Here is a 22,376-nt window from a genome sequence, read left to right as displayed (position 1 = left end):
CACTGGAAATGCAGTGATGAGACACAGCTCATGGAATCTAATTATTTGAGTTAAACCCAAACCACATGTTTAAGTTGCCCATAGAGGCTCTGAAAATTCCTGTGCAGCAAGATGGGAATCCAGGATTGAGTCCAAAAGCTCATTCCAGGTAGGGGGAAATATTACTAAAATAGCAGAGGGGCAAGATAAACATTGCATTGTATTAGCTGGTGCCCAGCTGATCATGAGAAAGCCACTATAAGGTGGGCCTCTGAAGTTGTCAGGGTTCTATCTCCAGTGTGTGGTGGCATCTGTAGGGGAGTCCAAGTGACTAACCATCAGTTCCTTTTATTTTTTCTTCCCCAAGTAAGGTTGAGTCATTCCCCAGGTGGCCCCCACAATGAACAGATGCTGGCATCTTCTTGGTATAGTGAACTGGGAGGTGGTTAGTAAGAGAAGATAGAGGACCCAAGGATTAGGATAGTTTTTAAGGTTGTGGAAAGTGGTATGACTCTGGGTGCATCCTATCAAGTTGAACCATGGCAGAGATGACAAGCCCTCTGAGTTCCTTTCAGGAGTAGCCATTTTCTTTGGTTACTGGCCAGTATCATCGTGTCTACTTTTCCTTCTCCTCCCAGCTGGGCCCTCTCCCTGGGAGAGGTGCCAGTCAAAAGAATATCAAATGCCCACTATCTTAGTCCTACTTTCTCTATTGCTTTCCACATAACAAACACACCCTGAAACGATGCAGTAAGGCAGTAGAAAGGCCCCAAACACCACTACGGGCTGGCCTAACTTTAGGAACTGCCTTTTTAAAAAATATATTTTTATTGATTTCAGAGAGGAAGGGAGAGGGAAAGAGAGAGAAACATCAATGATAAGACTTGAGAACCACTGATCAGCTGCCTCCTGCATGCCCCACACTGGGAATTGAGCCCACAACCTGGGCATGTGCCCTGACTGGGAATCAAACCGTGACCTTCTGGTTCATAGGTCGATGCTCAACCACTGAGCCATGAGAGTCAGGCAGGAACTGCCTTTTTAAAGCTGCATAGGAAAATCAGATCATATCCTGGCTCAGCTCTTATGTGAAACTCAATCCTGAGCACTAGCTTTATAACAAATATACAAAAATCCCTCCCCCCGTGGAGCTTAAAAGTTTAGGATAACAATCAAAATAATTAAGTAAAATAGTAGGTTGAGCCATATAAACTGACCATTTATTCAGGTTAAAAAAAAGGTCAAATATTGACAGCTTCATATGACTCAAAGTAATATAGTCTGTGTCTGTAGTAAGTGCTAAGAAGAAAGAACAAAGCAAGGAAGGAGGACAGCATGCAGGGGAGAGGTAGGTGGTTGAATTTTAAATAGTTTGGAACAGAAGACCACACTGAGGAAGTGGCATTTGAAGACGACCTGAAAGCTTCCTGGTAGGAGGGCACAACAGGTGAGAGGAATAGCAAGTACAAAGGCCGGAGTATGCCTGGTGTGTCCAAGGAAGAGCCAGGTGGCCAGAGCAGAGAACAAGGGTGTAAAAGGCAGAGGTGAGTTTAGACAGGTAGTAAGGAGTTGAATCACATGGGGCCTTAAGGCCAGGGAGAGGGGGCTGGACTTTACTCTGAGAGATGGGAAAACTTAATGGGCTTTTTCTCTGTAATTTTACTAGTTAGCAAAAGATTATGTTCAGATGATGTTTGTGCTTCATTAAGGGATGCTTATTAGGACCAGAAAAGCTGCTTAGAAGCTGTGCTGGGCCCCAAGAGCAGTGTGGCAGTCAGCTGAAAGGTCCACCTGAGTCACTAAACTGTCTGGAATTCCTTTGCTAGAAGGGCCTTTTTCTAAACACCCAGACTGATGATCAAGGTGACTTTCATTTTTTGCTTACCCGTAGGCCCTCTTTTCTTTCCCTTGACCTAGGGCTTGCATTTTCATGGCATCAACCATGCTAATAACAACTCTGATGAATGCTGGGAGCAAAGGTCAGCAACCAGGGTAGGGTAGACAGCGGCAACTTCTCTGCCCCGTGGAGAATTTGGATAAGGCACTGTGTTTGTCTAGGCTGGCTGCCCAGGTTGAGAGCGTGTGGTTTCGGCACACATCACAGCCACTAAGACTTGGAGACATACCACAGTCCACTATTTATTACTCTCCCATGTGAAATGCCCTGTGGGCTTATAAATATTCAAGCTGAGGCTTTTGCATAACTCATAAGCATGTCTCCCTATTGTCATTCACATTTGGCCAGTAGCAGCCACTAGATTTTCAGGTGGCCTAAACAATTTTGGGAACTTTAGCTGAGCTATCATAAAAGGAAGCACCTAAGAGAGCTAGGAAGAACTAAAGTGAATGTTCCTGGCTGTACTCATTATTTTAAGTCTGCCTACTTCCCTGAAGGATCTGAGACAACCAAATTAAGGTATTTTGTGAGCCTGGCAGAGGGTAGCAGAGCTGCTATGTGACAACAAACTCCATGCTTTCTGTCTTCTGTCCCTATCATATTAAAATGCATTAATTTTGCTTACTGGGCTTGTTTAAGCCATGTAATACTAACAACATGTGTAACTAATATTTAATTGGAGCCACGATTAAAATACGAACACACTGGTCTTTATAAGGCAGAGCAGTTCACACTTCCTTGCCCGGGGCCTGCATGCCAGAGAGCACCTCTGAATCTAAGTCCCAGGGTGGTAACTTAGGACCTGAGGGAGAAAGTACAAGATTCCAGGTACCTTGCTTGGTGATGTTTCCTAGGGAACAAGGTGGGGATTAATTAGGATTTATCACAGGCTTTGGGAACATAAAAAAATTAGCTCAGTAATTTTTGGATCTCCCACCTAAGTAAGATCTGTTCAGATGAGAATGGTTTAGTCTTTCAAGGGGACTAAATTGTAGTCTGGGTTCTCCCTCTCCCCAAATCATTACACCTTTCAAAATATACCCTAAAAAATAAGCTGACCCACTTACTCATAACTGGTACACTTTTTTTTTTTTTTTTTTATTGCTTAAAGTATTACAAAGGGTATTACATATGTGTCCATTTTATCCCCCCGCCCTAGACAGTCCCCTAGCCTCCCCTATCCCCCAATGTCTTATGTCCACTGGTTATGCTTCTATGCATGCATACAAGTCTTTTAGTTGATCTCTTACCCCCCTACCTCCTGCCCCGCAACCCTCCCCGGCCTTCCTGCTGCAGTTTGACAATCTGTTTGAGGCAGCTCTGCCTCTGTATCTATTATTGTTCAAAAGTTTATAATGGTCTCTATTATCCATGAATGAGTGAGATCATGTGGTATTTTTCCTTCATTGACTGGCTTATTTCACTTAGCATAATGCTCTCCAGTTCCATCCATGACGTTGCAAATGGTAAGAGTTCCTTCCTTTTTAGAGCAGCATAGTATTCCATCGCGTAGATGTACCACAGTTTTCTAATCCATTCATCTACTGATGGGCACTTAGGCTGTTTCCAGATCTTAGCTATGGTGAATTGTGCTGCTATGAACATAGGGGTGCATATATCCTTTCTGATTGGTGTTTCTGGTTTCTTGGGATATATTCCTAGAAGTGGGATCACAGGGTCAAATGGGAGTTCCATTTTCAGTTTTTTAAGGAAACTCCATACTGTCTTCCATAGTGGCTGCACCAGTCTGCATTCCCACCAGCAGTGCACAAGTGTTCCTTTTTCTCCACATCCTCTCCAGCACTTGTCGTTTGTTGATTTGTTGATGATAGCCAGTCTGACAGGTGTGAGATGGTACCTCATTGTTGTTTTGATTTGCATCTCTCGGATGATTAGTGACTTTGAGCATGTTTTCATATGTCTCTTGGCTTTCTGAATGTCCTCTTTTGAAAGGTGTCTATTTAGGTCCTTTGCCCATTTTTTGATTGGATTGTTTATCTTCCTTTTGTTAAGTTGTATGAGTTCCCTATAAATTTTGGAGATTAGGCCCTTATCAGATATGACATTGGCAAATATGTTTTCCCACACAGTGGGTTTTCTCGTTGTTTTGTTGATGGTTTCTTTTGCTGTGCAGAAGCTTTTTATTTTGATGTAGTCCCATTTGTTCATTTTCTCTTTCGTTTCAAGTGCCCTAGGAGCTGTATCAGTGAAGAAATTGCTTCAGCATATGTCTGAGATTTTGTTGCCTTTGGATTCTTCTAGAATTTTTATGGTTTCCTGTCGTACATTTAAGTCCTTTATCCATTTTGAGTTTATTTTTGTGTATGGTGTAAGTTGGTGGTCTAGTTTCATTTTCTTGCATATATCTGTCCAATTTTCCCAGCACCATTTATTGAAGAGACTATCTTGGCTCCATTGTATGTTCTTGCCTCCTTTGTCAAATATTAATTGAGCATATTGGTTCGGGCCGATTTCTGGGCTCTCTATTCTATTCCATTGATCTATATGCCTATTCTTGTGCCAGTACCAGGCAGTTTTGAGAACAGTGGCTTTGTAATACATCTTGATATCTGGTATTGAGATCCCACCTACTTTGGTCTTTTTCAGGATTGCTGCAGCTATTCGAGGTCTTTTTTTATTCCAGATGAATTTTTGGAGAGTTCGTTCTAGATCTCTGAAGTATGCCGTTGGTATTTTAATGGGAAGTGCGTTGAATTTATAGATTGCTTTGGGTAGTATGGACATTTTAATGATGTTGATTCTACCAATCCATGAACACGGTATGTTCTTCCATCTGTTTATGTCTTCCTCTATATCTTTTTTCAACGTCCTGTAGTTTTCTGAGTAGAGGTCTTTTACCTCTTTAGTTAAGTTTATTCCTAGGTAGCTTAATTTTTTTGGTGCGATGGTAAACGGGATTGTTTTTATAATCTCTCTTTCTGAAAGTTCACTATTGGTGTATAGAAATGCCTCGGATTTCTTGGGGTTAATTTTGTATCCTGCTACATTGCCAAATTCATGTATTAAGTCCAGTAGCTTTTTGATGGAGTCTCTAGGGTTTTGTATGTATAATATCATGTCGTCTGCAAATAAGGACAGTTTTACTTCCTCTTTTCCAATTTGGATGCCTTTTATTTCTTCTTCTTGCCGAATTGCAATGGCTACCACTTCCAGTACTATGTTGAACAGGAGTGGTGAGAGGGGGCATCCCTGTCTTGTTCCTGTTCTTAGGGGAAATGGTGTTAGTTTTTGTCCATTGAGTATGATGTTGGCTGTGGGCCTGTCATATATGGCTTTTATTATGTTGAGGTATGATCCTTCTACTCCCACCTTGCTGAGAGCTTTTATCAAAAATGGGTGTTGAATTTTGTCAAATGCTTTTTCTGCATCAATTGATATGACCATGTGGTTTTTTTCTTTCAATTTGTTTATGTGATGTATCACGTTTATTGATTTGCGGATATTGTACCATCCTTGCATCCCTGGGATAAATCCTACTTGGTCATGGTGTATGATCTTTCTGATGTACTGCTGGATCCGATTTGCTAAGATTTTGTTGAGGATTTTGGCATCTATGTTCATGAGGGATATTGGCCTGTAATTCTCTTTCATTGTGTTGTCTTTACCTGGTTTTGGTATTAGGGTGATGCTGGCTTCATAGAATGAGCTTGGAAGTGTTCCTTCCTCTTGAATTTTTTGTAGTAGTCTGAGGAGGATAGGTTTTAGTTCTTCCTTGAATGTTTGGTAAAACTCCCCTGTGAAGCCGTCTGGTCCTGGGCTTTTGTTTGCTGGAAGCTTTTTGATGACTGCTTCAATTTCTTCCATAGTTATTGGCCTGTTGAGATTTTTAGATTCTTCCTGATTGAGTTTTGGAATGTTGTATTTTTCTAGGAATTTGTCCATTTCCTCCAGGTTGTCTAGTTTGTTGGAGTAGAGCTGTCCATAGTATTTTTTAACAATCATTTGTATTTCTGTGGGGTCTGTTGTTATTTCGCCTCTATCGTTTCTGATTTTGTTTATTTGGGTCCTCTCTCTTTGCTTCTTGGTGAGTCTGGCTAGAGGTTTGTCAATCTTGTTTATCCTTTCAAAGAACCAGCTCTTGGTTTCATTGATTTTCTGTATTGTTTTTTTGGTCTCTATGTCATTTATTTCTGCTCTAATCTTTATTATCTCCTTCCTTCTGCTCACTCTGGGGTTTTCTTGTTGCTCTCTTTCTAATTCTTTGAGTTGTAGAGTTAGATGATTTACTACCATTTTTTCTTGTTTGTTGAGATAGGCCTGTAGAGCTATAAACTTCCCTCTCAGGACTGCTTTCATTGTGTCCCATAGGTTTTGGATTGTTGTGTTTTCATTGTCATTATAACTGGTACACTTTAAACCAGCGGTTCTCAACCTGTGGGTCGCGACCCCTTTGGGGGTCGAACAACCCTTTCACAGGGGTCGCCTAAGACCATCGGAAAACACGTATATAATTACATATTGTTTTTGTGATTAATCACTATGCTTTAATTATGTTCAATTTGTAACAATGAAATTGGGGGTCACCACAACATGAGGAACTGTATTAAAGGGTTGCGGCATTAGGAAAGTTGAGAACCACTGCTTTAAACTGTGCTATACAGCCTCCTATACAGGAGGGGTCTGCAAAAAACTATATCCTGTTGTCAGGTACTAGTCTGTGTTCCAGTTCTGTTGTTACTGCTGTTATTGTTATGGGTGTAGAAAGTACTCTGTACATACTTCAATACTCACAACCACTTTATGAATTAAACATTAGCCCATTTTACAGGTGAGGAATCATACTTAGGTTAAGATTTTCTAAGGTCACCCAGTTTATAAATGTCAGAGCTGAATTCAAACCTCTATCTTAATCCCAATTTTGAGCTCTTAACTACTAACTGACCATCTCAATTTAGTGCGTCTTTGCTGTGGTCATTATCTTGCTATTTGTGTTCTAGCTCACACTAGACCAGTGGTCGGCCAACTGCAGCTCTTTGGCCCCTTGAGTGTGGCTCTTTCACAAAATACCAACTTCTGCGCATGGGCCACGAAGTTTCAATCACACTGTACATGCGCGCCCGCATGTGGTATTTTGTGGAAGAGCCACACTCAAGGGCCAAAGAGCTGCATGTGGCTCGCGAGCCGCCGTTTGCCGACCACTGGACTAGAACATTGGGATTAATTTGGGAGGTAGTGAACTGCCATGGTTGGTGAGAAGATACTATCACAGGATGAAGACAGCGCTATGAAATTGTGACCTGTGGTTTTAAACACTGTCCCTCATCTTCCTTCACACCTAATATTACCACAGATTCAGTCATGTTCTTTCTGTGGGGAAGTTGCTTTAAGTAACTTGGAAGCTTTGGTATGATAAACCCAGAGAATTTTAGTAAAGGTAGGAAAAGAAAATTGAGCCAAGATTAGTTTATAAGGATAGAACTCCTTGGTATTTAAAAATCAGGTCTTTGTAACCTTATTAAATATTTTCAATTTGGCAGGCCATAGGGTCTGTAGCAACTGCTCACTCTGCTGTTCCAGCACAAAAGCAGCCCTAGGCAATCCATAAATGAATGGGCAGAGCTCTGTTCCAATAAAACTTTGTTTACAAAAACAAGGCCACAGTTACTTGGCCTCAGTTTGCTGATTTCTGCCTTAGACCAAGGGAAATTCTCACCTCAATAAGAGCCCTGTGAGAAGAAACAAGTTTATTTGCTTTCCTGGAAGGGAAATGATTAGTGGGTGTACATGCCACCATGTACAGAAGAGGCTAAAAATATTTCTGATAAAGTGGTAATAGTTCTTGATCAGGCTAGATTACTTGTATAAAACAGCCCCTAACACTTGCTATTGCAGAAAGGATGCCATAGCCCAAAGAAGGTAAATCAAGTAACAATGACAACAAATCTGTGGAGCCACGGGGTGGTCACCTCTTTTCTCTTCTGCCCTGCAGGCCTGTTCCTTATCCTCGGCTTGATACTCTACCCTGCTGGCTGGGGCTGCCAGAAGGCCGTTGCCTACTGTGGACACTATGCATCGGCCTACAAACCTGGAGACTGCTCCTTGGGCTGGGCCTTTTATACTGCCATCGGTGGGATGGTCCTCACCTTCATCTGTGCCATCTTCTCCGCACAAGCAGAAATTGCAACCTCCAGTGACAAAGTACAGGAAGAGATTGAAGAGGGGAAAAACCTCATCTGCCTCCTTTAATTTGGAAGAGACATTTATACCATTTTCTTCCATGTTTATCCTTGTGAAACAGTTCACCTCTGGTTTCATCATCTGAGTCAAGTGAAGAACTAGCCTTTAACTACCAAATCCACATTCCACAGCCCTGAGCCTTAACAGGACCAATGAGAGGCAACATCCAGCCAAGCAAAGTGGCTGCACATGAGGGCCACAGTGCAAATTGTAAGAGATGGAACATGAAAACAGTACATAAACCCTGACATGTGTCAGACAGCATCACCCCCAAGGCACAGTGAAGGAGAATGCTCTCAACCATGAAAGCAGCATTTCTCTGGTAACCAGAAGAGACTGTTAGCCAGATTTGCTGGCTATTCAGAGGTGTGGGGTTTTTGTTTCCTCCTGGTTCTTTCAAGTGTCTCAGTTGAAGACTACACACTTACTGGGAGTGGGATGTGTGCTAAAAGGCATCATAGCAAGACACGATCTTTCTTAGCTCACCAACGGGATCAAGCAGGGACTGTGGAATTCTGTTGTGGAACTTATTGGAAGCTAAATTCCAGGGTCAGGTGAATCAATTGAACTGTCACTCCAAGATTAAAGCAAAAAATAAGGGCCTATAAGATTATGAGAATTAAAAAATCCTGCTAGTGGAGACAAATGCATTCCACTTCCCAGCAGCCAAGCTAGCGCCAGTACTGGCCCAGCCTCCTCTTCCACCAGAGATCACATGTTTTTCTCCTAGGCTTGGGATTGCACTGACTGCCAAAGGAAACCTCACTGTTTCCTCATTCCAGGACAGAGGTCTCCAAACCAGATGTGGCTCATTCAGATATTCACTGGGAGAAACTGCCAGAACCTCAGCACTTACGGGGAGACCTTTTCCCACTGTTTGGTAACCATGCTGTAGTCAGCTATATTTTCAACCCCAACAGCAAAATGCTATTCTGTGCATTAACCCTTTGCGGTCCAATTTTATTTTTGGAATTCAAACAGGCTGGTCCAAATTAATTGACGGGATTGAATGTTGAATCGGTTTGCAGTGTCGACCTCAGCCTCGACGTTGGACCTGCTCTTAGCGCCTGGTCTGTCGAGTCAGCCTCCATGTTGGACCGAAAAGGGTTAAAAAAAGAGCTAATCATGGGACTTAAGTTTTTTTAGTTACTGGTTGATCCTGAAAGCAGACTAAAATAACATTAAATTGTTGCAAATGCTGAGCTGCATCAAAGGCTTCATTCCCAGGAAAACAGAGTAGAAATTTAATGCAAAATAAGAGAGCTAGACCAAACTTACAGCACCTGCCTGTACCTGTTTACAAAAAGAATCAACTACCACTATTAAAAAAGTTTTGGGTGCTTTTAATCTAGTTTCTATAAATTAACAATATCATTGATTCAGGAAAATGGTATTAGCCATCACCTCATATTTACTTTGAAATGATCGAAGTGGCCAGAAAGAACCTAGTCTGATATTATCCTAAGATTAGAATTGAAGAAATACAGAAACACTCTATAACAACTTAAGCAAGTGGGATGGACCTGCCAGATTTCTGGAAGGATTAGGTCTCTTTTGGTTTATGAATCTGCTCACTTGAGGGCTTGCTTCATTTTGAAAATTTAACAAATAATTACATACATTGTTTGGGCAAGGTATTATGTACTAAGTGCCACCAGACATAGAACCCTGATTCAGATTTTACAGCCATGCCTAGTGCAGAAAAACTAATTCCTTTATGTGTTGATGGAATGGAACAACTAAAGTCTCATTCTCTTCTGGCCTTTGGCCTATACCAGAAACGATCTTTTCTTATAGATTAAGAGTTAAGGGCAGGAGAAGAAAGGGTGTAGAACCAGGCCTTAATGAGCTCACCACTCTTAGTCCAAAGTTCAGAATAAGCAAAATGTAAATCCTATGACTTTCCTTAACAAGAGAAGGGTTCAGGAAACATTAATCTATCTCTGACACCACACAGAAATAGGTTATGGCAGCCACTGGATTTGGCTCCTGTACCTGATGGAGTGTTTATATGCTCTAACCAAGTCCCGATGCCAGCAAGCCCTGGCAATAATTTTCATTTAAAAAAAGAAATTTGCTTCATCAGGCAAATAATTTTGATAAAAACACCAATTTTTCTTAAATGTATCATCAGAAGATTCACTCTACTGTTTTTTGGTATAAGATAAAGAACCCATTTTCTAACACGAATTTTACGTTCTCACTCTCCTTACAGACAAGTTGTCATAGCCCAGAGGATCCTTTGAGCAAGTCCCTCATCCCTACTGCCCAACTGCTCCTTGGTTAAGGTGGCAGTGTATCCCTAGATCACCTTGATAATAAAAGTCACTTGACAGTGTCTACTTCATTAGTCTCAATGCTCAGAAGACAAAAAGCACATGCACACACAAAACCCCAAACCACTGAAACTACTCAAACACTGGCCTAGTAAGCGGTAATGTTGGGCCTTTTAAACCTTCAGTTCACTAGCCAAGCTTTGGTTGGAAGGAATGGAACATTCAAAATCATGCAAATCTAGACCAAAACTGCATAGCTGATTAAAAAGAACAACACACTAAATATGAGGAATATGGTGAAATAAATGTGTACAAAATAATTAGACTGATTGACCCACACCTATTTTTCTAATTTCTATCCCCTAATTGCCTCAGTCTAAAAATCTAATATACCTGCACCATTACAACTACCAGAAAAGTCTTATTTATTTTTGCCTGCATTTGTGCTTAAAGTTTGTGATGGCTGGGCTTCTCAATGGACTCCAAAAAGGCAGAAATACTTGTTTTGGACTCTGTGGATTCTTTAAACCTGTGTGCTAATTCAACAATGTTACATTAATTGTGTAAGGGTTTTTGTATAGTTTTCAAACATCTGTGGTGTAATGATCTTTGTTAAAACACGTATTCTGTAAAGTGCCATAGTCTTTTTTTATGTGTAGCATATTTAAAATATATATATATTATACATACACAAGTCTGTGTGAAAGATGTGCAATAACAAAGGTGTATGTATGTTTTGTTTTTTGGAAACTGGACAGGCGTCAGAACAGGGCTTGTTTCTGTTTTGGCAAAGGAGAGTTAAACAGTTTTGCCTTTATGGCCTAGTATTTAACCCATAATGATTTTAATGCTACACAAACCTATGTGAAGAAAAGACTGGTATGAAATAATTTTTTCTGGGTCTAAATTAAAATAGTCACTAGATTCATGTGAACGTTAAGCTGGCAAGCAGGCCCAGTTAATGCTAGTCTTTCATGTGAAATGTGAAGCTGCCCTTTTGCCTTTTCTGTTAGTGTGATAACTAGTAGCTGGTACATAATCACTAAGGAGCTATTTCTTAACATGCTTTGATAGACCATGTTAATGCTAGACCACTATTTAAGGGCTGATCTCACACCTTCTTAGCCATAAGAGTCTGGCCTAGAACAGACTTCTCTGTGCAATAACACGTGGCCACTGGAAATCCCTGGCCTGCATTTGTATTTGGGCAGCAATGACTCCCAAGGGCCAAAAGAGTTACAGGCACGACTGGGATTTCTTCTGAGACTGTGGTGAAACTCCTTCCAAGTCTGGGGGGAGTCATTAGGTGCTTTGGAGGAACTCAGCACCACTTGATAATTCAACAGCCACTTGAGCCAAATATGAAATTGTATTTACCGCTGATGGACTAGATTTGAGCCTTCAAATTTGTGGTTATTCTATTATATTGTAAACTAATACATTGTTTGTCTAGCATTGATTAGGTCCCTGTGCATATGTATTTTCACAACATGTTGCTCCCTTCCTTTCCCCAGATCTGAATTAAACCAGATTTTGCAAACTCATTTTGATTCTTTTAAGTCTATTTCTTTCAATTATGATGTATATAATTTGATCAGGAAAAAAAGATATTCAGGTATTTCAACTATTCCATTCATTAGTAACAGATATATATACCTACCTTAGGTTAGCTTTAACTTCAAAATAGGTACTATATATATTTATTCCTCAGAGAAGCATCAATGTCATTATAAAGAGGGAGAAAAACCCTCTCAAATACTATACAAATGTCTTAATTTTAAAGTAAAACTAAGAATTATGAAAATGCTCCAAAGCACTCAAGGCTTTACAAAAAAAGAAATATGTATAATAATGACAAAGAAAAAGGTCTACTGAAGGTCACACTCTCCTATTCCAACAAAAACACCAAAATTAAAAGCCAAACATGGAACAGTTCCATATCCACATTTCCTGAAAGTAACCTGCCCATAAAGAGCCTCATCCAGAAGCCGAATTCTCAAAGATGACACCAACAACCCTTTTCATAAACTCTTACTCAACTCTATCTCTCATGAAGCACTCACTTGATAGAATAAACAAAAATGGTTATTCTCCTGATCTAAGGCGTGTGACACCTGAAACTACATTTATGCTTTGGTTTCCAAACATACCTGACAACTTCCAGGTTTCTAATAGAAACCAAAATTAAAAGCTGACAGAATTATCCAAATCACTAAAGAAAAAATTTTTCAAATTATGATCTAAATTACCTGTGCAAAATTGGAAATTTCAAGTTACTTTTTCAGCTGTTACTACATCATTCTGAAGAGTTAATCCACAAAAGAGGACTCTGGCTTTAAATTTCAGCAGAGGCTGGGAACCCTCGCGTGTGCTTCCCGCTCATCCTTAGTTTTTAGCAATTTTGCTGCTGGATGAACTTGCCATGACTGCCCTTCCGGAACACATTCAACTTACTCCTAGTTCTCCTTAAAGTCTTTGCTTTACATAAAGCCACTTAAGCACAGTCTTGACTATGCCTGACATTTCCTTTAAGTGGGTCATTTCAGTAGTTTCCAATAATTCAGTACCTTTTTCAACTCAAACGCTAAAGAATAAGATCATCAAAGTAAACTTTTGCCTACTCTTTAAATCAGCAAGAACCAATAATTGTCTTTATTTCATAACCCCTATCAGCTGCTTAGTCATGTGTTTGGGACCATCCTACTGCTGTCCCTACCACTATCTTCTTCCTTGCAGCTTCCTTCTCACCCTGAAGAGTTCTGCAAGATAAATCTTTAAGACATGAACTGTTCACTTTGCTTAGGGACACAGGATATAGATAAAAACATAAATAAATAAGAGGAAGTAGCAAAACCACACAGGAAAAGAAAAATCAATCAAAAATTAGATATTAACAGCTCTTTGGCTTTTTGTAGTCAAATAGCCACAAAAGTCTAACACCTGAAGGCAAGCAGTCCACCAACTGCCTGTGTTTGGGGAAAACCACTATAATGTATTCTCAAGAGAATACAGCCTGAATTAAGGCAAGTGACGGCAAAGATAATGAGATGCATTAGGTAAATGTTAGGGGGAAAGAATGGATAGTCAGGTGACTGACTAGAAGGGGTAAAGGGAGAAAAGGAAAGAGTCCAACATGTCTCCCAGGTATTTCGTTTAGGCACAGGAAGGAAAGTGATGCCACCACCAAGATCAGGAATTCAAGAGAAACAGAGACAGGGAAGGTGGGAAGGTCCAGCTTAAGCTGCCAATGGAGAAGTCCCTTGTGCAGCTAGGAACATACTTTGGAGAGAAGACCACGTTGGAGATAAGAGAATTGGGAGCCATCAATACACATGGGTAGACAGCAAGAGTTTTTAATTATTGAGCACATTCTATGTGGAAGTACTGTGCTAAGCACTTCATATAATTCATTTATTCATCAAAACCCGATGAATAGAAACTATTATCCTCATTTTATAGATAAATTAACTGTCACTAAGTAACTTAACTGAAATTAAGTAATTTGTCCCAGGTAAAAAAAAAAGCTAGTAAGTGGCAAAGCCAAGGCTCAAATACAGGTTTGACACCAAAGTCTACATTCTCAAACAGCTGTCATTTCCTTCTACCTGGAATATTTAGGGTGAAAAGCAGGCCCATACAGAACCCTTAGGATGCCAACATCTCTGTGTAGTAAACTGCTAAAATAATTTCCAATTATAATTCAAAAAAGGCCACACCAAAGGATGACAACTGATGAAAACACTACTCTTTCTTTCTTTTTCAGAGAAAAACCTAGTCATTTTTCATACTTCTGAAGATGGACCATGTGTCTCAGTTTACTCAATCCTGAAAACAGTCACTAAAAATCCATTGGGTTTATGACAGTAGTAAAACAAATGACAGTTTGACAAGTTTTTGTTATTTTCTTATAATCTCTTATCCAGGATAAGCAGCTGTTATAATTAAATAAAAGGCATATTTTCTTCAGAGTTAAACTAATAATTAGGGATTTGTCTTCAATTAAAGTTTCTCCAAACACACATACAGAAGCAAAAGACCATTTAGTCAGTTAATACTGCTGGAGAGCAGGCAGCAGGTACTCACACATTATGGAGGTAGGCCTTGGTCTGGAGACATCAGAAATATATGCTGTAATTTTTTTCTTGGTTGATTTTTTTCCCTAGGATCCACTGTCCCTAAAAGATGGATATGAATTACTGGAAATGTGGAAGGATGGAAAAGAAACAGGGTCTTGGAGAGAGGTGGCACCACATGGCGGCAGCAGCCTCACACTTGGCAGGAGTCAGGGGACATGGGTCTAGCTGCCTCTCCCAGAAGAGACAGGCATTCTGTTCTCTCACTGGGTGATCAGGATAATTTCCTACTCTATAAGAATTGGGTCAATAATAGAAATCACACCACAGGTTTGGTGTGAGGAGTAAATACCATAAGTAAAGCATTTAGTATAGTTTCTGATATACAGTATGCCCTCAATGAGTAAAAGTTATTAGAAGTAAATTAAGAAAATCGTCTGTCTGTCCAGACAGAATATCATTTAGAATTGATCTCAAAAATTAAGAGTTCTAAAAAAATTGTGAAGATTAACATCACCTGGTGTTAAAACCAATCTAATTTTACCTAGAGAGGCTCAATGGCTGGCTGCCTAAGGCCGCCTTTTCTTTTTCCAACTTGTACTAATCATCTTTAGCTTCGAGCTTCAGGAAGTAGAAGATTTCACTGTGGATGTAGGCTACCTGGTCACTCCTCCTTATCAAAACCAAGAAAAAACAAACAGGTAGTATTGGACGAGTCCATCTATGAGAAACCAGAATGCTCAGAAAATAAATCACCTGATTATCTGTCAAAACCTACAATAGGGAAGACTTTTTAGAAAAGGGGCATCCGATGTTGGTAGAGTGTGGATAAAGAGGTCCTTTCGTACACTGCTGATGGAGATATAAATTGATACAATTTTCTGGAGAGCAATTTGGCAATGCACATCATAGCTCTCAAAAAAGTGAAACTATGCTTTGACCCAGCAATCTGTCCTAAGAAAAGAAAAAAAGCCTGGGTCCCCAAATTTAGCTACAATATATTCCTTGATAAATTATTTATAATAAAAAAATGAAAAAACAGAACCTGAAGGAATAACAGGACTTCAAAAATAGTTTATGATACACGTATATAAAGGTAGCTAGCCGTACAGCTATTAAATGTTATAGAAATGCATTCAGCAATCCTATCCTCTATCATAAAAGCTCAGCGACCGAACAGCGGAACGACCAGAACGACCTGTTGACTAGTATCTATGACGCGCACTGTCCACCAGGGGGAAGACACTTAATGCAGGAGCTGCCCCCCGGTGGTCAGTGCACTACCACAGTGGGAGCACCGCTCAGCTGACCAGAATGAGCAGCTGCTCCCGTTGCAAACCCCGGGCCAACAGGCAGGAACTCGGGTTGCAATCATCGCCTCCTCGCCCCTGCCACCTCCTCCAGACACCTGTAGGCTGCGCAGCACCACCGCTGGGCTCGCAGAGCTGACCCGGGAGGCTGGAAGGCAGATTTGTGGCTGCTGTGGGACTAAGGCCTACACCACCTCTCCATGCTATTGTCCCTGGACCCAGCCCCTACCGGGTCCCCTAGAGAGGTGAGTGCTCCGGCTCCATGGAAGATGCCGGACCAGGGAGCGGCCACAGCCACTTGGCTGACTGGGATGAGCAGCGCTCCCACAGGGGCTGATCCCCGCAGGCCACGCCCCCCACCAGTGCATGAATCCCGTGCACCAGGACTCTAGTGTGAAATAAAGTTCAACATATAATTTACATCATAATTGCAAAAAGATTACAAACCTTTGTGTTTGTTAAAATTCTCCAGTTGAAAGTAACAGGAAACCAATTCAAACTAGCTCAGGGAGAAAACAGAATAAAAATATTACTGGGATTAATGGGACAAAATATGGGTGAGCAGTCAGGCCCCATACAGGAAATGCAAAGCTATCAAGGTTTTTTTCCTATGTCCTTCCATCCCACTTGTCCTTGATGTCTGCTTCATTCTTCAGCTTGATGGTGACTCCTTCCTCATGGAAGAATGTGGTACAGCTAAAACCATCTTGCCACTAAAACAGTATAGTTGTGGACACATCTACCCAGGAAAAAAATGTAATGAGCCAAGCATGGGTCCACCATGGCTAGATGACATCCAGTACCAATGTAATGTTCAGGGGCCCCAAAGAAATGGGCATGTGAGAGCTCGATAAACATCCCTAAAAGGATCTATGACAATATAGAGGGAAATCTTATTTTTTGATTTTAGGGAAAAAGTTGTCTTCTGAGAAAATTGAAAGATATAAACCAAATATTAATAGTAGTTATTTATGGGTATAAAATTATGAGCAGTTTTACCTTCTTTGCTTACAAATATTTCCTATAATTTAGACTAAAGTGTATTAATTTTATCAATTCAAAAAGTTAAACATTGCTATATCCCTTCACTCCATAAACTATGTATGCATAGAAAAAGAATGGGAAAAATCCAATAAAATATTGGCAGTGCTATTACTAAATGAAAAATTATTTTTATTTTCTCATTTATCATTTTCCATATTTCTCAATTGTTCAACATATATTACTTTCATACCAGAAAAAAATGAGTTTGAGAAATGTGTATGCCCAGTATGCTCAGTTTTCATGGAGATGACTATAACATTGTAGGAATCACCCTGATCACCAGATAAAACACAGTGATTTGGGGCAATTTTTTTTCCTAGCCCCGAAACACCTGAAGAATCGTACAAATTGCCAATAGTAACAACTACCACAACCATGATTTATCTTGAGAATCACTGACCCACAAAATATTTTTAAAGTTATGGAGAATTGTGGGATTATATCTAAGTGTTAAAAAAAATAAAATTTGCATACTATTATAAATTAGGACTGTTTAAATGAAAAGAAGATAATACATAACGTATGTGAAACATTACTAGGTAGAAGAGACTTAACTATTTTCTGTCCCCATTAGAGAAAAGATAAAATGGGTTTTAGTGGCAAGATGGTTTTAATTACATCAGCCATGCCAAGCCCAGAAAGATATGAGCCGAACAACAAATCAAGATTTAGATAAACATAAAATTTAACACTCACTGCATTGCTACATGGTGGCTCCCATGTCCCTTGCCATTTGAAAACATTAACAGTGCCAATGAAAATTCTACAGTTTGTAAGTTTTGTCCTATCAAAATCACAAGGTTAAACTGTAAATATGGAACCCTCAGGAATGGTAGGAACACAAGAGAAAAGTCTTTCCCTATTTTCCTAGAATCTTTCAATGAAAGATACTGTATCTACTAGTATCTAGGACAGAACAGTGGCAATGCCTGGCTTAGTAAATTTTGATAGATTTCTTTCTTGCTCTCTATATACTGTGATAAAGCCATAAAATAGGTTTAAAAATACCAATCAATAACCTAATCTCTAATGGAAATACTTCACTTTACATAATATTTAACCATTGAGATACAACTTTTTAGTTTAATAAACAAGCACTTAAAACAACACTGTTTTAAAACATATTATTCTAAATAAATTTATAGTATGGTACTTCAAAATTTATCAAATAAGGTATTTTTTAAAAATATATTTTATTGATTTTTTACAGAGAGGAAGAGAGAGGGATAGAGAGCTAAAAACATCGATCAGCTGCCTCCTGTACACCTCCTACTGGGGATGTGCCCACAACCAAGGTACATGCCCCTGACCAGAATCGAACCTGGGACCTTTCAGACCGCAGGCTGACACTCTATCCACTGAGCCAAACCAGTTAGGGCATCAAATAAGGTATTTTTTTATTTTTAACCATCATTAATTTATTAGCCACTTTTATTTCACTCCTAAAGGTCTTAATCACAGGAAATCAACAGATTCCTCTAAACATATTCCTTAAGGAAAAAATGGAAGGAGATACAGTGAAATGGTGTGTGACAGCCATAGTAGTTCTAATGGGGATATATGGATAAAATGATAAGTTCTATATAGTAACAGTCTAAACATACATTTTTTACCAAGAAAGATAAAATTAAATGCTAATTTCAGTGTTTTCAGAAAAAGATAAAAACATTATGCTACTACAAATAATTTACAGAAACAACTAATAAATTTAACATAAATTCCCTCAAAAATGCAAACTACACATTATCACAACATGATTTATAGAAGGAGATACATCCAATGACAATTCAAACTCATTTTTTAGGTAAACCCAGCAAATTGAAAATGCTGTTCCTATTTTAATTGAACACATATTTCTCAATATAAGATTCATCATGAACATGATTTAACACCCTCTTTAAATAACCAGTGAAAAATCAAACAGGTATTTTCACTGATACATAAAACAGCAATAGATAGCGAGGTTAGGAAACAGAACACGAGTTCACTCACATCAATGACCTATTAATACACAGGCACTTATTCTAACCCACTAGGAAAAATCTGAACCACAAAACACATTTTTCCATTTTAAATCTCTAGGCAGTCTGTGTATATTGACCTTAAAGTGGTCAAAATATTTACTATGAGTGAAGCTCATATCCCTCTACCTATAAAGGTCTAATGCAACAGAAAAGTTGTCATTTTATGTTGATGAGAGTTTTTAACTAATCTTTTTTATGTTTATTTTGTTAGCAAATGACAGAATTATACAGATTCTTTTTTAAATTCAAATGTGGAATTTCTATATACATTAAACCCTCAGCATAATTTCTGCCTCTGAAATGCTAATGAAGTATTTAAAATTATACAAACAAACATCCATTAAACAGCATTTTATTTTAGAACACTCTGTGTTAATACAATAAATATACAAAACTTCCAAACCACCGGAGACATGCAACATTAGAGGGACAGATGGAGGGCATTTATATAGAACCATGACAGTCACCATGATGGCAGCGCAGTATTACTCACTGACAAAATATACAAACATCCCTACATAAATAATCCAAGTCCCAAATTACAAGTCACTGAGGAAGGATTTTCCAGTGTTCCAACTTCAGTTTTAAATAAAAACAGCCACCACTTAATATTGCAGACTAAAAAATGACATGGGTGCTTACACTGTAAAAAACCATTTCATGATTCTGATAATGGGTAATGTTAATATGAAGCATAAAACACTAACAAATGCCAATCTTTTGCTGGGTGAAAATGTGACTACTGATTTTGTTAATAGAAAATATAAGAATTTAAAATCCCTACACCTTATCAATCTGTAAGCATTGCCCTCATTTTAATGCACATTTATGTTCTTAAGAAACAATTCTCTCATAAGCTTGTATTAACCCAGATAACTGAATTTATAACAACATTTTCCCCATCTACACAAAAAGATACTGTTGGTTGTAATTATTCTTTGCTATTTAGCAATGGGGAGTTCTACAGGATAAAGGTATTCCTGTTCTTGAAGGAAAGTATCTCAGCATTTTTCAAAAGTCTCTATGATGTAGCTTTCATTTGCACTTTAAAGAAAAATAAAAAATGGGCTTGAGATATGGACATGGTGTTCTTGTTGTATTTTGTGGTGAACATTTTCAATATATGTAAAATCCACACTCAATAGAGCACACTGATGAAACAAATTTTCAATAAGACTATAGATTCTGAAAAACTTGACTGGCTTATTTGGTTGAGAAAGTAGGTGGAGATTATCGCTGATCAGAAATATTCACAAACAGCTTTAAATTCATACTCTGAAGCCTATTTTCATTAAAATAAAAGAAATACATTCCAAGTATATTACTTCAATAAAGTCCCAAATAAATCTGTAAACACCACTGGGATGGATCTATGTCACCTAGTAGCACTATCATGCCAAGCTTCTTTCATAAATAGTAAGAACTCACCATCCAGCCCCAGCATGGACTTCATTTTAACTTCAGATTTGGGGAGAAAATGAAAATAATTTAACCATTTATGCCCATCTGATTTTTTTAAGGGATGTGCCATATCAAATAATATAATCCAATAAATGATCCTTACTTAAAATCAAGTTGAATAAATCACTATTATTCTGTAATCTTAAATTAGCTAATTACTTGTAAAACACAATATAATGACTTTACAAATGTATTGAGTCTCTTAATCAGTATTAAAGATGATTCAAACTTTCAACCCAAATATACTATAAGAATGAATTCCTGTGCTGCATAGTAATAATTTTAAAGTGATTATATTCATAATGAATACATTCAACTGTATATTTTCTTGCTTGGTGCAAATTAAATGTTTTCTTTTTTTCTATTACTGAAAAATTTTAATATATTCAGTCTGTCTCAAAATTTGAAAGACTGATATGTATTAGAAATTCAATTATATGTAAAATGCCAGGGTCTTTTAATATTTAATGCCACTAAAGATGAGATACTAAAAAAAAAATCCCTTAAATACTGTATGTTCTTTATGGACAAGGAGTTAAGACTAGACTTTAATACCTCTGTTAAAAATTACACACACACACACAAAAAGAGCTGCCAAACATAATCTCAGTTCAATTAAAAAGAGTAGCCACAGAATATACCAAAGTTTCATACGGTAATATTTTACTATGATATGAATACTGAAAATTTAAAAAAAAAAAGGTATTCTCATCAGTACATTCTATTCCATCAATTTTCTACCTTTTCTTTTGGATAATGCACTACATATTATATTCTCATATTGCACCCCAATAAACTTTTATTTAAAAGAAACTATTACAGAAAATCACTTTTAAAATTTTACAAATGACTCCCCAATTGTACAACCATAAGCAGTGCAGAACCCAAAATACTAATTATTTTAATTTAAAAAACCTGGTGCCCATGCAAGATCATGGAATGATATCAAAATATCAGCTACTCTAAAAAAAGAAAATAAAAAGATAAAATTTACATTATCTACTACGAAATGCACATAGGCTCTTCACTGGTGACAAACTGCTAAAAAAAGCAAGTCAATCTAAAAATCCACAAGTCTCTGATGGTCTATTTCTTGCAATATAAATAAGAAAAAAGAAATGAAGCATCTATTTACTGCTCCAATGTGTAATCCTTAAGTCTAAGATTCTTGAAAGAATGACTGCAGCTATTACTAAGTGCATTTTTAATCATAAGTACCATATTAATTTTAGTGTCTTGTCACTGAAATAATTTGCTGAACATTCATCGCCCCCAAAATATGGAGAATATTTATTTAGCATGTAATATTTTTTTCTGCAAGGGGCACTAAAATCTTAAGAAACTGTTAGGTAAATAATAAGACAAGGAAGTTTTTCTGGTTTTTGCCCATGCAACAATAGGAGATATACATGCTGTGTGTACTGAACATAAAAATATTTATAGAATACAGTAAGTGGAGAAAAAAGTACAGTCAAAAGGTAACAGTGTATTGTTTGCAGATTCTCTAAATTTGGTTACCCTTGAAAGCATTCTGAGCTGCACTAGTTGCTGCAGTCGAAGCTGCGTTTGCAGCTGCGGTCTGGACAGTTTTGTTGGACATCACACCTGATGCGAACTCTTGTTGGGCCTTCTCAAAACTAGCACCTGTTGTGCGATACAGTCCATGTACCTACATAGGCACAAAAAAGCAGAAGAAGATAAGTGGTCATCTATACATTCACTTTCAATAGCTCTTTAATTAATTATAACATGACTCAGAAAAAAGGAGTAGATTCTAGGCATGATTCCTAAGATCAAAAACATCAGCGATCACATTGACACAAAATATTGTATTTAAATATTTTCTTAACATAGATTTTCCTTTTAATCCCCAATCCAGAAAAAATAATTATGCCTACACCAAACCAAAAATAATTTAAAGAACTTAATCAAATGAAAAAAGCTTTGTTTTCTGCTGTACCTAATTAGTTTAACATAACAAGATACATTCTGACTTTAATACATTAATTTACTACCCTAGACAAATCAAAGAAAATAACACCTTACCTATTTCTATATTGGCTATATATACACCACTGACCATATTATAGTCCTCTGATATAATTTTATCATTT

At 38.2% G+C, this 22,376-nt stretch overlaps 2 protein-coding genes and 1 long non-coding RNA gene across 7 annotated transcripts in view; 1 reads left to right on the top strand and 2 right to left on the bottom strand.

Annotated features, from left to right (window-relative positions):
- The window catches only part of LHFPL2 (LHFPL tetraspan subfamily member 2), a 134,832-nt gene extending 122,938 nt beyond the window's left edge, over window positions 1-11,894 (top strand). For both annotated transcript variants that reach the window (XM_036308832.1, XM_036308834.1), the window contains one exon: window positions 7,827-11,894. In XM_036308832.1, coding sequence (XP_036164725.1) covers window positions 7,827-8,083 — 257 coding nt within the window. In that variant the 3' untranslated portion in view covers window positions 8,084-11,894. The remainder of the gene's footprint in view (window positions 1-7,826) is intronic.
- LOC118656073 overlaps window positions 1-18,069 on the bottom strand; it is a 48,890-nt gene extending 30,821 nt beyond the window's left edge. Inside the window, exons 1-2 of the long non-coding RNA XR_004967484.1 lie at window positions 16,181-18,069; window positions 14,434-14,525 (exon numbers count right to left, since the gene is read on the bottom strand). This is a non-coding gene — a long non-coding RNA (uncharacterized LOC118656073). The remainder of the gene's footprint in view (window positions 1-14,433; window positions 14,526-16,180) is intronic.
- Window positions 18,070-19,137: 1,068 nt separating this feature from the next.
- The window catches only part of SCAMP1 (secretory carrier membrane protein 1), a 71,633-nt gene continuing 68,394 nt past the window's right edge, over window positions 19,138-22,376 (bottom strand). For 2 of the 4 annotated variants that reach the window (XM_036308830.1, XM_036308828.1), the window contains 2 exons: window positions 21,781-21,931; window positions 19,138-19,845 (listed from right to left, as the gene is read on the bottom strand). In XM_036308830.1, the coding sequence (XP_036164723.1) occupies window positions 19,823-19,845; window positions 21,781-21,931 (174 nt within the window). In that variant the 3' untranslated portion in view covers window positions 19,138-19,822. Of the gene's footprint in view, window positions 21,932-22,376 lie in introns of all 4 variants that reach the window. The other 2 variants (XM_036308831.1, XM_036308829.1) reach the window with 1 other exon arrangement.

This window comes from Myotis myotis, unplaced genomic scaffold (assembly GCF_014108235.1).
Source record: "Myotis myotis isolate mMyoMyo1 unplaced genomic scaffold, mMyoMyo1.p scaffold_m19_p_5, whole genome shotgun sequence".
NCBI lineage: Eukaryota > Metazoa > Chordata > Mammalia > Chiroptera > Vespertilionidae > Myotis > Myotis myotis.
This window is presented reverse-complemented; position numbering and strand designations above follow the sequence as displayed.